The sequence below is a fragment of the Carlito syrichta genome, unplaced genomic scaffold, assembly GCF_000164805.1.
Source record: "Carlito syrichta isolate Samal-C Ts95f unplaced genomic scaffold, Tarsius_syrichta-2.0.1 Scaffold303669, whole genome shotgun sequence".
Taxonomy (NCBI): Eukaryota; Metazoa; Chordata; class Mammalia; order Primates; family Tarsiidae; genus Carlito; species Carlito syrichta.
In genome coordinates this window covers 341745-354399 of record NW_007247765.1, presented here as the reverse complement: position 1 = coordinate 354399, position 12655 = coordinate 341745, and the positions used below count along the sequence as shown (strand labels likewise).

Genomic DNA, 12655 nt, shown 5'->3' with positions numbered 1-12655 from the left:
AAAAAAAAAAAAAAAAAATGGATGTTGCCAAAATAGCTCTTATAAGCAAATGTTTTCATTTTTTATTATATTTGGTAGCATGACTGAACCCACTTTTTTTTTAATGTCAACAAGGAAAACCTAAACATTGATATTTTTGTGAATGGGGAATGTATTGCCTATTTTACAGAGAAAAAGCTTCATCTTCATGCTTCTTTTGGGTGGTGGGAGTAGAAATAGGGTCTTGCTCTGTTACCCATGCTGGAGTACAGTGGCAAGGCACAGTTATAGCTTATTGCAATCTCCAACTCCTAAGCTCAAGTGATCCTCCTGTCTCAGCTTCCAAAGTAGCTAGGACCACAGGCATGCACTACCATGCCCAACTATTTTTTTTTTTTTTTTTTTTTGTAGAGATGGGGAGATGGGGGGTGGATCTCGCTGCATTGCCCAAGCTAGTCTTGAACTCCTTAGCCTCAAGTGATCCTTCCACCTCAGCCTTTTTGGTCTTTTTTTATTTTTATTTTTAAGATGTGGGGTAAAATTCAGTGTTAGGTATACAAATGTTTTATTATGCAGGTACCATTGTTGATAAAGTATGCCCCTCCCATCCCCACACAGTCCCGCTATGCCAATTCTGCCCCCCTCAGCAATTTCCCGCTACTGCCAATCCTTTTCTTATAGTATTATAATAATTGTTCAAAGTCCACTTATGAGTGAGGACTTTTTTTTTAATAACAGCTTTAATGAGATATAATTCACATACTATAAAATTCATCTTCTAAAGTATAAAGTGCAGTGATTTTTAGCATATTCATGAAGTTGTGTAACCATTACCACTATCTAATTTCAAAACATTTTCATCACTCCAAAAAGAAACCCCATTACCTTTAGCAGTCAATCTCTGTCTTCTTCCAAGTCCCTGACAACCACTAATCTGTTTTCTCCTTCACTGGGTGTAACTATGGGGGCATTTCATGCAAATAAAATCATATAGTAAATAGCCTTTTATATCTGGCTGCTTTCAGAGCATAATGTTTGCAAAGTGTATCCATGTTGTAGCACGTATCAGTGCTTCATTCCTTTTTCCTACTGAATAGTAAATATTCCATCATATGGACGGTACCACATTTTGTTCATTTATTCATCAGTTGGATAGTTGTGATGTTTCACTTTTTTGCTATTATGAATAATGTTGCTATGACTATTCACGCACAGGATTTTGTGTAGACATGTCCTTCGTTCTTTTGGGTATATATGTAGGAGCAGAATTGCTGGGTCATATGGTAACTCTGTTTTTGACATTTTGAGGAACTGCCAGTGTCTGCACCATTTTATAGTCTGGCCAGTAATTTGTGAGAATTCCAGTTTCTTTACATTCTTGTCAACGTGTAATATTATCTGTCTTTTTTATTGTAGCAATCCTAGTGTGTATTAAGTGGTTTTATAAGTACAGTGTATTTTAAAGCTCTTTTGTACTTTTCAGCCACAAATTTTCTTTGATTATCCTATGAGCTAATAAAGCTTAAGTGAGAGATAAGGTGTTTAATGTGTAATTTCTAAGGCCTTTCCTTTGCATTAGTTCATATATCTATTATATGTTTTATACTTACTTTGAACGCTTCAACCATGTTTGGTTTAGTGTTCCTTAAGCTTAAGTGTGTAGTAAGATCTTGGGCAACTTATTAAAATTCAAATTCCTGTAGTCCTAGCACACTTATGGTACCAACTCCCTGGGAGGTTGAGTGGGGAGAATTGCTTGAGCCTAGGAGTTTTAGACCAGCCTGGGCAACATAGTGAAACCATATCTCTAAAAAGAGAAAAAAAATTAAAAGAAAATACAGATTCCTGGGCCCTGCCCAAGAAATTCTGATTCAGTAGATGTGGGATGAGGTCTGAGAATCTTTTCTTTTTAATAATATCACTACGCTATTCTAATGTACTTTGATGAGATTGCTGCATCAAGACCTGAGCCTTTGTACCAACTGTTTTTTTTAGCATGTGCCAGCATGTGTGCTGTTGTTATTTTATTATAATTGATCTGAATTATTGGTGATTGCTTCCCTTGTTTTACAGTGGATAGTAGTCCTGATGAGGCTCTGGTACATCTTCTTGCTGGTTTGGAAAGTGATGGATATCAGGGGCAAAGAAATAGGATGCCATCGCCATGTCGATCATTTGGAAACAGTAAATATCCCCAAAACAGTGATGATGAAGAAAATGAGCCTCAGATTGAAAAAGAGGAGATGGAACTTAGTTTGGCGATGTCCCAGAGATGGGACAGTAATATCGAAGAACATTGTGCCAAAAAGAGGTGATCGTTTATTTAAGTATTTTTACAACTTTACTTTGTCATTAGCTTTGTTCTTTAATCAGAAATTATTTTTTAACATTCATAATATAAGGTGCTTTATAAATTAAATTGACTTTCTTTAAATCCCTTGAAGTAGTGGTCTGTTTTTCATGTGACATGCTTTATATTCTAAGCAAAATAAAGTTTAACATCATTTAAAAAGAGGAAGCTAACTTTTAGAAGTCATCTATCTATATATGCAGTATTTACCATAAAGTAAGTGATAAACGGAGCAAAACTGAAATGCTTCCTTATCTCAGAACTTGAAGAAAGAATACCCTCTGATAGTTAAACTGCTGTAGGTTGGAACAACAATAGATAGAGTCAGTTTGAAGACAAGGAATAGCTTCCAGTTCTGATTAGACTGAAGAAATTAATATTACAAATTAATAGATAAAAGAGTTTCAAAGCAAGCATTTGATATACTGGTTTATTTCTCAAAATAAATGAATAAGATGGCACTGTGTTTTTTTAAATGTCTTTGTAAACTTGATTGGTTTGAGTCTGAGCCTGAGTTGTATGCTGTGTATACAGAAAAAAATTAGGCATTTGAGCCTAAAAGACTGAGTATACCTCTTCTTTAAACTTTTGTAGACTATAGTGAAACTTTTTAAAAGTCTTTGTTTGAAATTTTCAAACCCATTACTAAGAATGAGGCTAATTTATAAGTCCAGTGTTCGTTTGTATCTAACATAATTTTTTATTTTTTTACTTCATAAATTTGGGCATGGAAATATCCAGATATAATGTTATATTCTTTTCTTTAACATAGTCTCCACTGTAATAATAGGCATGGTTTATGTCATGATTGAGTTAAGACCTGTGTGTTCATTGACTGAATCCATTGTGTGAAAACCATGCCCAGTTTAACCTTGGGAAAACAAACCTCAATTGTTCATAAATATATTAGAGATAGATTGATAGTGGAAGCATAGAATCTGGAAAAAGAACTAGTTAATTCTACTGTGTATGTTGGATGTTATATTCTACCCTGAGTACCATATTTTAGGAATACTGAGAAAGAAAAGGAAGGAAAAAACTGAAGGCTCTATCAACACTCTCAATTTCGAAGAATATTTGAGTGGAGGATGTTTCATCTGATTTTTTTTTTTTTTTTTTTTTGTCATTTTTCTTTTCTTTTCTTTCTTTTTTTTTGTCAAAATCTCACCCTGTTGCCCAGGCTAGACTGCAGTGGCATGCTCATGACCACCGCAGCCTTAATCTGCTGGGCTCAGGGGATCCTTCTGCCTCAGTCTTCCAAGTAACTAGAACTACAGGTGTGTGCCACCACATCCAGCTAATTTTTATTGATTTATTGTGGAGATGAGGTCTCGCCAAGTTACCCAGGCTGGTCTTGAACTCCTGGGCTCAGGCAGTCCTCTCACCTTGGCCTCCCAAAGTGCTAGGATTACAGGCGTGAACCACCGTGCCTGGCCTCGTTTGATCTGATTAAGAGAAGAATTACACAACAAAGGATAAATGTCTTCATATGTTGTAAAAGTTACCATGTGAAAATGACATACACCTGCTCTGCATGTCTACAGAGAACAAAATAGGAATAATGTATGGAAGTTAAAAAGAAAGTTGTTGTGTTATATAGGAAGGCAGTTATTATTAACAATTAGAGTCATAAGCCATGGAAAGATTACCCTGTGAGACAGCAGCCCCTTATACAGAGAATGTAAAAGCAGAGATTGCATCTGGTCTGTTAAAAATAGGATTTTGCATTGGGTAGAAAGTTGGACTGGGTGACTTATAAGAATCTCTTCTAGCTCTTAAGGTAGTGATTTTATGAAAAATTGTGATTTGGAAAGACTTAATGGAAAAAGTGTTCCATGTATAATAAAGGGATGTTATTTTCAAACTTTGAGATCAGAGAAGGAAAAAAAGAGTATTGGACAGAAATTTGTAATTTTGCCCATCCAGATAAAAGGCAAAGTATTGAGTTAGTATCGAGATGAGATGAAACTTAAAGAGACTATCTATCTAAACCTCACAGGCCATGTGAGTTCCTCAGTAACCCCCTTCATCACCACTCTCAGACTGACTTAACACCTTTAGTAATTCCTGGCCCTTCTCTTGACTCCTGGCATTTTCTCTTCAGCCCTGATCCACATACCTCTTGCTCATCTTTTTGTTCTTGCTTTTTTTTTCCAATTCAGAATGTAGTGATTTTGTGTTTATGGAGACTTATTAAAATATACCAGTGCAACCTTTTTAGAAATTACTGAGTTCTCACCCAGGCTGTATTTGTGTGTGTCTAAGGATACTAAGAACATGATGAGATATGGTAACCCAAGATATTGTGGGGCTGTGAATGCAGGAATTATTTTGTAGTCTAGCTCATGCAAAAGGGATTAAAAAGCCTATTCACAGTAACTTTTTGCAGGTCCTATAGTAAGACATGCTAATAAAGCAAAGTAAATGTACTTTTCTTTGTGAAGTTCTGATTTTCAGAACTTTTTTATTATTTTACTATTGTAGAGTCAAACTAGACAAATTATTTGCATCTGAGATGTTCTTTTCTAATGATCATACTCACCAGTGAATCTTAATACTCTCTAGATCACTGTGCAGAAATACCCACAGAAGTTCAACCGAAGATGAAGACTCGTCTTCAGAAGAAGAAATGGAGTGGAGTGATAACAGTTTGCTTCTAGCCAGCCTTTCTATACCTCAGTTAGATGGAACTGCAGACGAAAATAGTGGTGAGTAAAGAAGTCTACTGTGAGCATTTGCTTACTTAGGGGCTGAAAAGACCTTTGATTTTGAAGCTATAATTACACTTTCTGGATAGTTGGCTAAGTGAAGTTATCACGGTTCTATTCTGTTGTATCCTTTTCCAGGATTTTCTCTTTTGAAAGAATGTAGGTAAAGGATTTTCTCTCATTTCTAAGAGGATATGACATTTGTTGGTCACTGATTTCAAATTTCATAAAGTTTTATCATGTATGTAGCATAAGAAACTGAGAAATATGCCCAGCTTATTTGAAGCATGGAAAGAAGCATATTATTCTATTAAAAATTAATAAAGGTGTCAGTTTTTTCTATTATTCCTCCAGTGGCACTGAATATTAATATAATCTATTTCTGATCAAAGATTATATATTTAAAATAATGGCTAATAATTATAATTAACTTTTTGTTATTTAGACTGAGTTATTATCTTAATGACCGGAGTGACTTTTTTGTTAAGATAAATCATTTTAAATATACAAACTTAATTTCATGTCATTTCTTTCATAGTGGTAGTATCTTGGTATGGGAAAATATTTTAAGGATTAAATGCGTGGAATAAAATAATTATTTTTTCCCTCTTTCCAGACAATCCATTGAACAATGAAAGTTCTAGAACCCACTCTTCTGTCATTGCCACAAGCAAACTCTCCGTGAAACCCTCCATCTTTCATAAAGACGCTGCTACGTTGGAACCCCCATCTTCTGCCAAGATTACCTTTCAGTGTAAACACACAAGTGCCCTTTCTTCCCATGTTTTGAACAAGGAAGAGTTAATTGAAGACCTTTCACAGCCAAACAACATAGAAAAAGGTCTAGATAATTCAGTCGCTTCTTTTACAAATGAAAGCACTTATTCTATGAAGTACCCTGGATCTTTAAGCAGTACTGTTCATTCAGAAAATTCTCATAAAGAGAATAGTAAGAAAGATATCCTCCCAGGATCTTCCTGTGAAAGTAGTGTTTTTGATTATGAAGAAGATATCCCATCTGTTACAAGACAAGTACCAAGTAGAAAGTATGCAAACATTAGAAAGATTGAAAAAGATGCCCCTTTTATACACATGCACCGTCACTCTACTGAGAGTACATTGAGCAAAAACTCTTTCAACTTTTCTGACTTAAGTCATTCAAAAAGCAAATTATCCTCTGATAGAAATGAAAAAGGAAACAGCACAGCTCTGGGTAGTTTATTCCCTTCATCATTTCCTGAAAGTTGTGAATTGCTGTCATGCTCAGGGGAGAATAGAACTATGGTGCATTCTCTTAATAGCATTGCTGATGAAAGCGGACTAAATAAACTTAAAATTAGGTATGAAGAATTCCAAGAACATAAAACAGAAAAGCCAAGCCTCAGCCAGCAAGCAGCACATTATATGTTTTTTCCCAGTGTTGTTCTTTCTAATTGTCTCACGAGGCCACAGAAACTGTCTCCTGTCACATATAAACTACAGCCTGGCAATAAACCCTCCCGGTTAAAACTGAATAAAAAGAAACTTATAGGTCATCAGGAGACTTCAACCAAAAGTAGTGAGACTGGATCCACAAAAGATAGTTGTACACAAAATCATCCCTGCAGTAATACTCCTGAGAAGGATAACATACTAGCTGGTGATTTAGTGAAGGCCACTCGTGGAGCTTGTGAAAATAAAGCTCCTTCAGATAGTTTTATAGACTGTCACTTTGGAGATGGAACCTTAGAAACTGAGCAGTCCTTTGGACTGTATGGAAATAAATACACGCTTAGAGCCAAACGCAGGGTCAATTATGAGACTGAAGATAGTGAGTCAAGCTTTGTAACACACAACTCAAAAATTAGCCTACCTCATCCCATGGAAATGGGTGAAAGTCTCGATGGAACTCTCAAATCTCGAAAACGAAGAAGAATGTCCAAAAAGCTGCCTCCTGTTATCATAAAGTATATTATTATTAATAGATTTAGAGGGAGAAAAAATATGCTTGTGAAGCTAGGAAAAATAGATGCTAAAGAAAAACAAGTCATATTAACAGAAGAAAAAATGGAACTATATAAAAAGCTTGCACCTTTGAAGGATTTTTGGCCAAAAGTTCCTGACTCCCCTGCAACCAAATATCCCATTTATCCAATAACACCAAAGAAAAGTCACAGAAGAAAGTCAAAACATAAATCTGCCAAGAAAAAACTTGGTAAGCAGCAAAGGACAAATAGTGAAAATATTAAAAGAACTTTGTCTTTCAGGAAAAAACGGTCACATGCTATTCTTTCTCCTCCCTCGCCATCTTACAGTGCTGAAGCTGAAGACTGTGACTTGAATTACAGTGATGTCATGTCTAAACTAGGTTTTCTTTCTGAGAGAAGCACAAGCCCCATAAATTCTTCTCCTCCTCGCTGCTGGTCTCCCACGGATCCCAGAGCTGAAGAAATTATGGCTGCTGCAGAAAAAGAACCAATGCTTTTTAAGGGTCTTAATGCATGTAATGGTAAGACTGTTAATTCTCGTATAGGAAAAAATAGTCGAGTGAGAGCACAGGTTAAGAAATCAAAAACAAAGCTTGTTAATGCCTCAGTAGTTACTAAGAAAAGGAACAAACGAAATCAGACAAATAAACTCATAGATGATGGAAAAAAGAAACCAAGAACAAAACAGAAACAAAAAAATGAGAAAGGTACATCGAGAAAGCACATAACACTTAAGGATGAAAAAATAAAATCTCAGCCTGGTGCGGAAGTTAAGTTTGTACTCAAACGCCAGAATGTGTCTGAGCTGGCAAATAGTTCTGGAGGTTCTCAACTACTTTTTAAACAGAAAGATGTGCCACTCACCAGTTCCACTATAGATCATCCCCTTTCTGCTCCTCTACCCACTGGAATTAATTCCCAACAGAAGTTATCTGGCTGCTTTTCTTCTTTCTTAGAAAGCAAGAAATCTGTGGATTTGCAGACATTGTCCAATTCACGAGATGATCTGCACCCATCGGTTGTTTGTAATTCTGTAGGACCTGGCATCTCAAAAATTCACGTTCAGAGGTCTCCGAATCCAAGTGCTATGTTTACGCTGAAGGAGTCAACCTTGATTCAAAAAAATCTATTTGACCTTTCCAACCATTTGTCTCAAGTAGCACAGAATACACAGATATCTTCGGGTATGATGTCTCCAAAGACAGAAGATCATGCAAATATACAGAAAAACTATTTGTCATCTCTTGGAAAGTTACATGAATATCGCAGTTCACTAGAATCAAAGCCGGACCAAGCATATGCACCTAATTTTTTACATTGCAAAGATAGTCAGCAGCAGATTATGTGCATGGCAGAACAGTCGAAGCACAGTGAAACTTGTTCTCCAGGAAATGCAGCTTCAGAGGAAAGCCCAGTGCCTAATAACTGCTTTGTAACTTCCTTAAGAAGTCCAATCAAACAAATAGCATGGGAGCAAAAACAAAGGGGCTTTATTTTAGATATGTCAAATTTTAAACCTGAAAGGGTAAAACAGAGGTCATTGTCAGAAGCAATTTCACAAACCAAAGCACTTTCTCAGTGTAAAACTCGAAATGTGTCAACACCTTCAGCATTTGGTGAAGGCCAGTCTGGACTGGCAGTTCTAAAAGAATTGTTACAAAAAAGACAGCAAAAAGCACAAAATGCAAATATTATGCAAGATCCATTGTCTAATAAACATCAACCAAACAAAAATATCTCTGGTTCCCTTGAACATAGCAAAGCAAATAAACGAACGCGGTCTGTAACATCTCCAAGGAAACCTCGGACTCCCAGAGGTACAAAATCTAAAGAGAAGAGTCCCAAACTTGTAAAAGTAGACTCGCTAAATTTACAAAATTCTGGCCAGCTGGATAACTCCTTATCAGATGATAGTCCCATCTTTTTTTCAGATCCAGGTTTTGAAAGTTGTTATTCACTTGAAGATAGCTTATCTCCTGAACATAATTACAATTTTGATATTAACACAATAGGTCAGACTGGATTTTGTAGTTTTTATTCTGGAAGTCAGTTTGTCCCAGCTGATCAGAATTTGCCTCAGAAGTTCCTAAGTGATGCTGTTCAGGATCTTTTTCCAGGACAGGCTGTAGAAAAAAATGAGTTGTTAAGTCATGACAACCAGAAGTGTGATGAAGACAAGCATCATGCCTCAGACTCAACCTCGCGGATTAGATCTGCTACTTTAAGTCCTGAACTTTTTGATAAATCATCCATAGATAGCAGTGAAGGCCACCGCCACAGCCAGTGGAAAAATAGTTTCCATCCTTTAACAACTCGGTCTAATTCAATAATGGATTCTTTCTGTATCCAGCAGACAGAGGACTGTCTAAATGAAAAGTCCAGATTGAATAGGAGTTCGGTAAACAAGGAAGTGTTTCTTAGCCTCCCACAGCCAGACAGTTCTGACTGGATTCAGGGTCACACCAGAAAAGAAATGGGGCAGTCTCTTGACTCGGTCAATACCTCCTTTACTACAATACTTTCCTCCCCTGATGGTGAACTTGTGGATGTAACCTCTGAAGACTTGGAATTGTATGTTTCGAGAAACAATGATATGTTGACACCGACTCCTGATAGTTCACCAAGGTCTACCAGCTCTCCCTCACAGTCTAAAAATGGCAGTTTCACCCCTCGAACTGCTCACATTCTGAAACCACTTATGTCCCCACCAAGCAGGGAAGAAATTGTGGCAACTTTATTGGATCACGACCTTTCAGAAACAATTTACCAGGAACCATTTTGCAGTAATCCTTCTGATGTACCAGAAAAGCCCAGGTAATCAGAGTTATTTTTTTCCCTTTGTTATTCTGGATAATTATAATGTATACAACATTTGTTACCTAACTACTAGCTTTTTGTCTGTGATACTGTGTTATAAGTATATCATTGTGAGAATGATTCATAACTATTATTAAGAAAATCCACAAAGGAACTAGAGGGCTATGCTTAGAAAAATGTATTAAAGTTGATAAGTGTTGGGTTTGGATCTACTATTAATAAACACTGTATCTCCACTAAGGATTGGAGCTGCTCATGCCAATGATGCAGGATCTAGAAGAATACCATGGTGCTTTAAAGTATTATAGTGATCACTTTTAAATGGCATTTAATTTTTAAATATTAAACTTTTATACTTTTTAAAGAGAACTTCATTTTTTAAAAGTGTCTGAAGATGAGCATGTTTTAAGTACTCCATGATATATCTCTAAAGGAAAACTATTTTGAGTTATTAACCCACTTTCTTTTAATGTAGTTTCAGCATCCTGTGTCATATTGTGTTGTTAGTTTATACAGTTATGAGGGATGCAGATGGGCTTTGGTTTCTCTTATCTTTCCTTTCTTTTAAGAACTGTTTCAAACAATTGATAGAAACACACATGTGCACAGCAAATAGCAACATGAGAATCACAGTACTGCTTTATTTATCAGTAGTTGAGTAGTTACGCTGTACCACTTTTATCTCCAAGTTAGAACATATCTGATGAGAGCTAAAGTGGAAAACATGGCTTAATCCAGGAGGTTTGAGCGATGGTTCTTCTTGTTCCTGCCCCTGTGTCTGTGATCCCATATATTTAACCAGTTACAGAGAGGGACAGTTCCTTTCAATCATCCAGTCAGACAGAAGAGGGTGACTGGGACTGCCAAGGCAGGCCCTGCTTAGTCAAATCATAGAAAGAGATAGGAAGACCCACAAAGGCAGAGGCCATGCTGCATGTGTGCGTTGACCTGTGGGAGCCCCATACTTCTGACTATAGTGAAGAAAGCGCTACAGTGTGGATGTATGTTATTACATATTTGTTAACCAAAAGTGTGATGAAAGACAAGCATCATGACAAACCCATAAAACATTCCATGCTGAGAATGGACCCAGATGTGAGCTGTGGATGTGAGTGACTGTGATGTGGCCGTGTGGGTTCATTGATTATAACACTGTACCACTCTGGTAGCGGGGGATGGCAATGAGGGAGGCTATGTATGTCTGGGCAGTGAGATTCAAGGGAAGTCTCTGTACCTTCCTTGCAGTTTTGCTGTGAACCTAAAAACTCTTAAAAAATTATATTAAAAAAATTATTTAGACAAATGTTGTTGAACTTTGGCCCAGCAGATGAGCAGTAATTCCTATGGAAATCCACTTAAGGAAGGAGTGAGAACTTGAGATGATGGAAATGTTGATTTGTTTCACTATAATAACCGTTTTACCATATAGATATTTCACCACATGTTATACACATTAAATATACACAATAAAATTAATTTGAATAAAGGAGGGATGAGAAAGGGTGATCAAATATAGAATTGAAGTCCCCTCCTATAATGACTTGACGTGAAGGGCAGAAACATGTCCCCTCCCTTTACGACACCGTTTTGTTTTGTTTTGCTTAGTATCTATATGGAACTCTTTATTTCACTGCTTTAATATCTGAAGGCTGTTCCTCAGACACTAGTTTCTATTATTTTGGGGACTTTGACCTTGTTAATAGTTATTATAGTATATTTTTAATAAAACTATTTTTAAATTGTTTTTCTACCTTAGCCTTACATAACTTTTTAATTTTTAGTTACCATACTTATCATGTGCTGGTAATTAACCTTTATGTTGTTAGTTGTTATTGTCCAACCCTGACATCTGCCTTGAAGCTAGAACAATAGTAATTTTTAAAAATATTTTTTAAAATACGAAACTATATATTCAATATAGAAAATTCAGGAAGCATAAAAGAAGAAGAAATAAAAATCACACTATATATCTACCTAGTAACAGTTACAGTGATATTTTAATGTTTCTGTTTTCCTGGTTTTTAAAAAAATATGTAGTTTTTAGTTTGTTTTGTGAAGTGTGTATGCACTGACATGTGGCACAGTATTGTATCCAAATTTGTTCACTTAACATTATATTACAAACATTTCGCAAATGTATGAGCTTCTTGAAATATCATTTTAATGACTGCATAATATTTTAGTGTGTATATTACTGGATGGAAACGTTGTTTCCTGTGTGATAGTGTCTTTTTTATGAAGTGTTTATTATATGTTGGAGCTTTTTGTTGTAGCCCTAGAAGTAGAATTGCTGAAAAATGTAAGACTATTGATATAATGAAATATTTTCCCAATGAGTTGTGGCAATTACCTTGCTACTGACAATTTGCAAGAAAGTTAATTCACCATACCTCACCAATTTGTTATTTATGATCTCTGTATCACTAGTATTAGAGTTGGGTATGTGTACTTACTGTCTTCAGCAGCAATAATTCTGTTTATAATTTTTCGCATTGCCAGGGAATAAGTTCAGGGAAGGTGCTAGATCCTGGTTATGGGGTAACTCATCAGAACCAGAATCTTTCCATATAAATAGGACAAAGAACTGTGGACCTCCAGCTGTTCTTCCCTTAGCTCCAAACCAGAAAATGAAGCTGGTTCATTGAGTTTTATCTAGAAAATGACCAGGGCATTTGGAGAGATCATGTCCTAAGACAAGTGATTGAAAAAACTAAGAATTGTCTTCATATCCATAACAGAGTTAAATGAGGAAGAAAAAGTGGGCTTATTTTATGTTGCTGCAGTAGGCAGAAATAGTATCAACGAATGAGACAAAGTGATTTCACTCAATATTT

General features: G+C 36.1%; 1 protein-coding gene across 2 annotated transcripts in view; it reads left to right on the top strand.

The window, feature by feature from the left end:
• REV3L (REV3 like, DNA directed polymerase zeta catalytic subunit) overlaps positions 1 to 12655 on the top strand; it is a 159434-nt gene that overhangs the window by 80396 nt on the left and 66383 nt on the right. For both annotated transcript variants that reach the window (XM_008058987.1, XM_021712854.1), the window contains exons 11-13: positions 2053 to 2290; positions 4895 to 5037; positions 5654 to 9818. In XM_008058987.1, the coding sequence (XP_008057178.1) occupies positions 2053 to 2290; positions 4895 to 5037; positions 5654 to 9818 (4546 nt within the window). The remainder of the gene's footprint in view (positions 1 to 2052; positions 2291 to 4894; positions 5038 to 5653; positions 9819 to 12655) is intronic.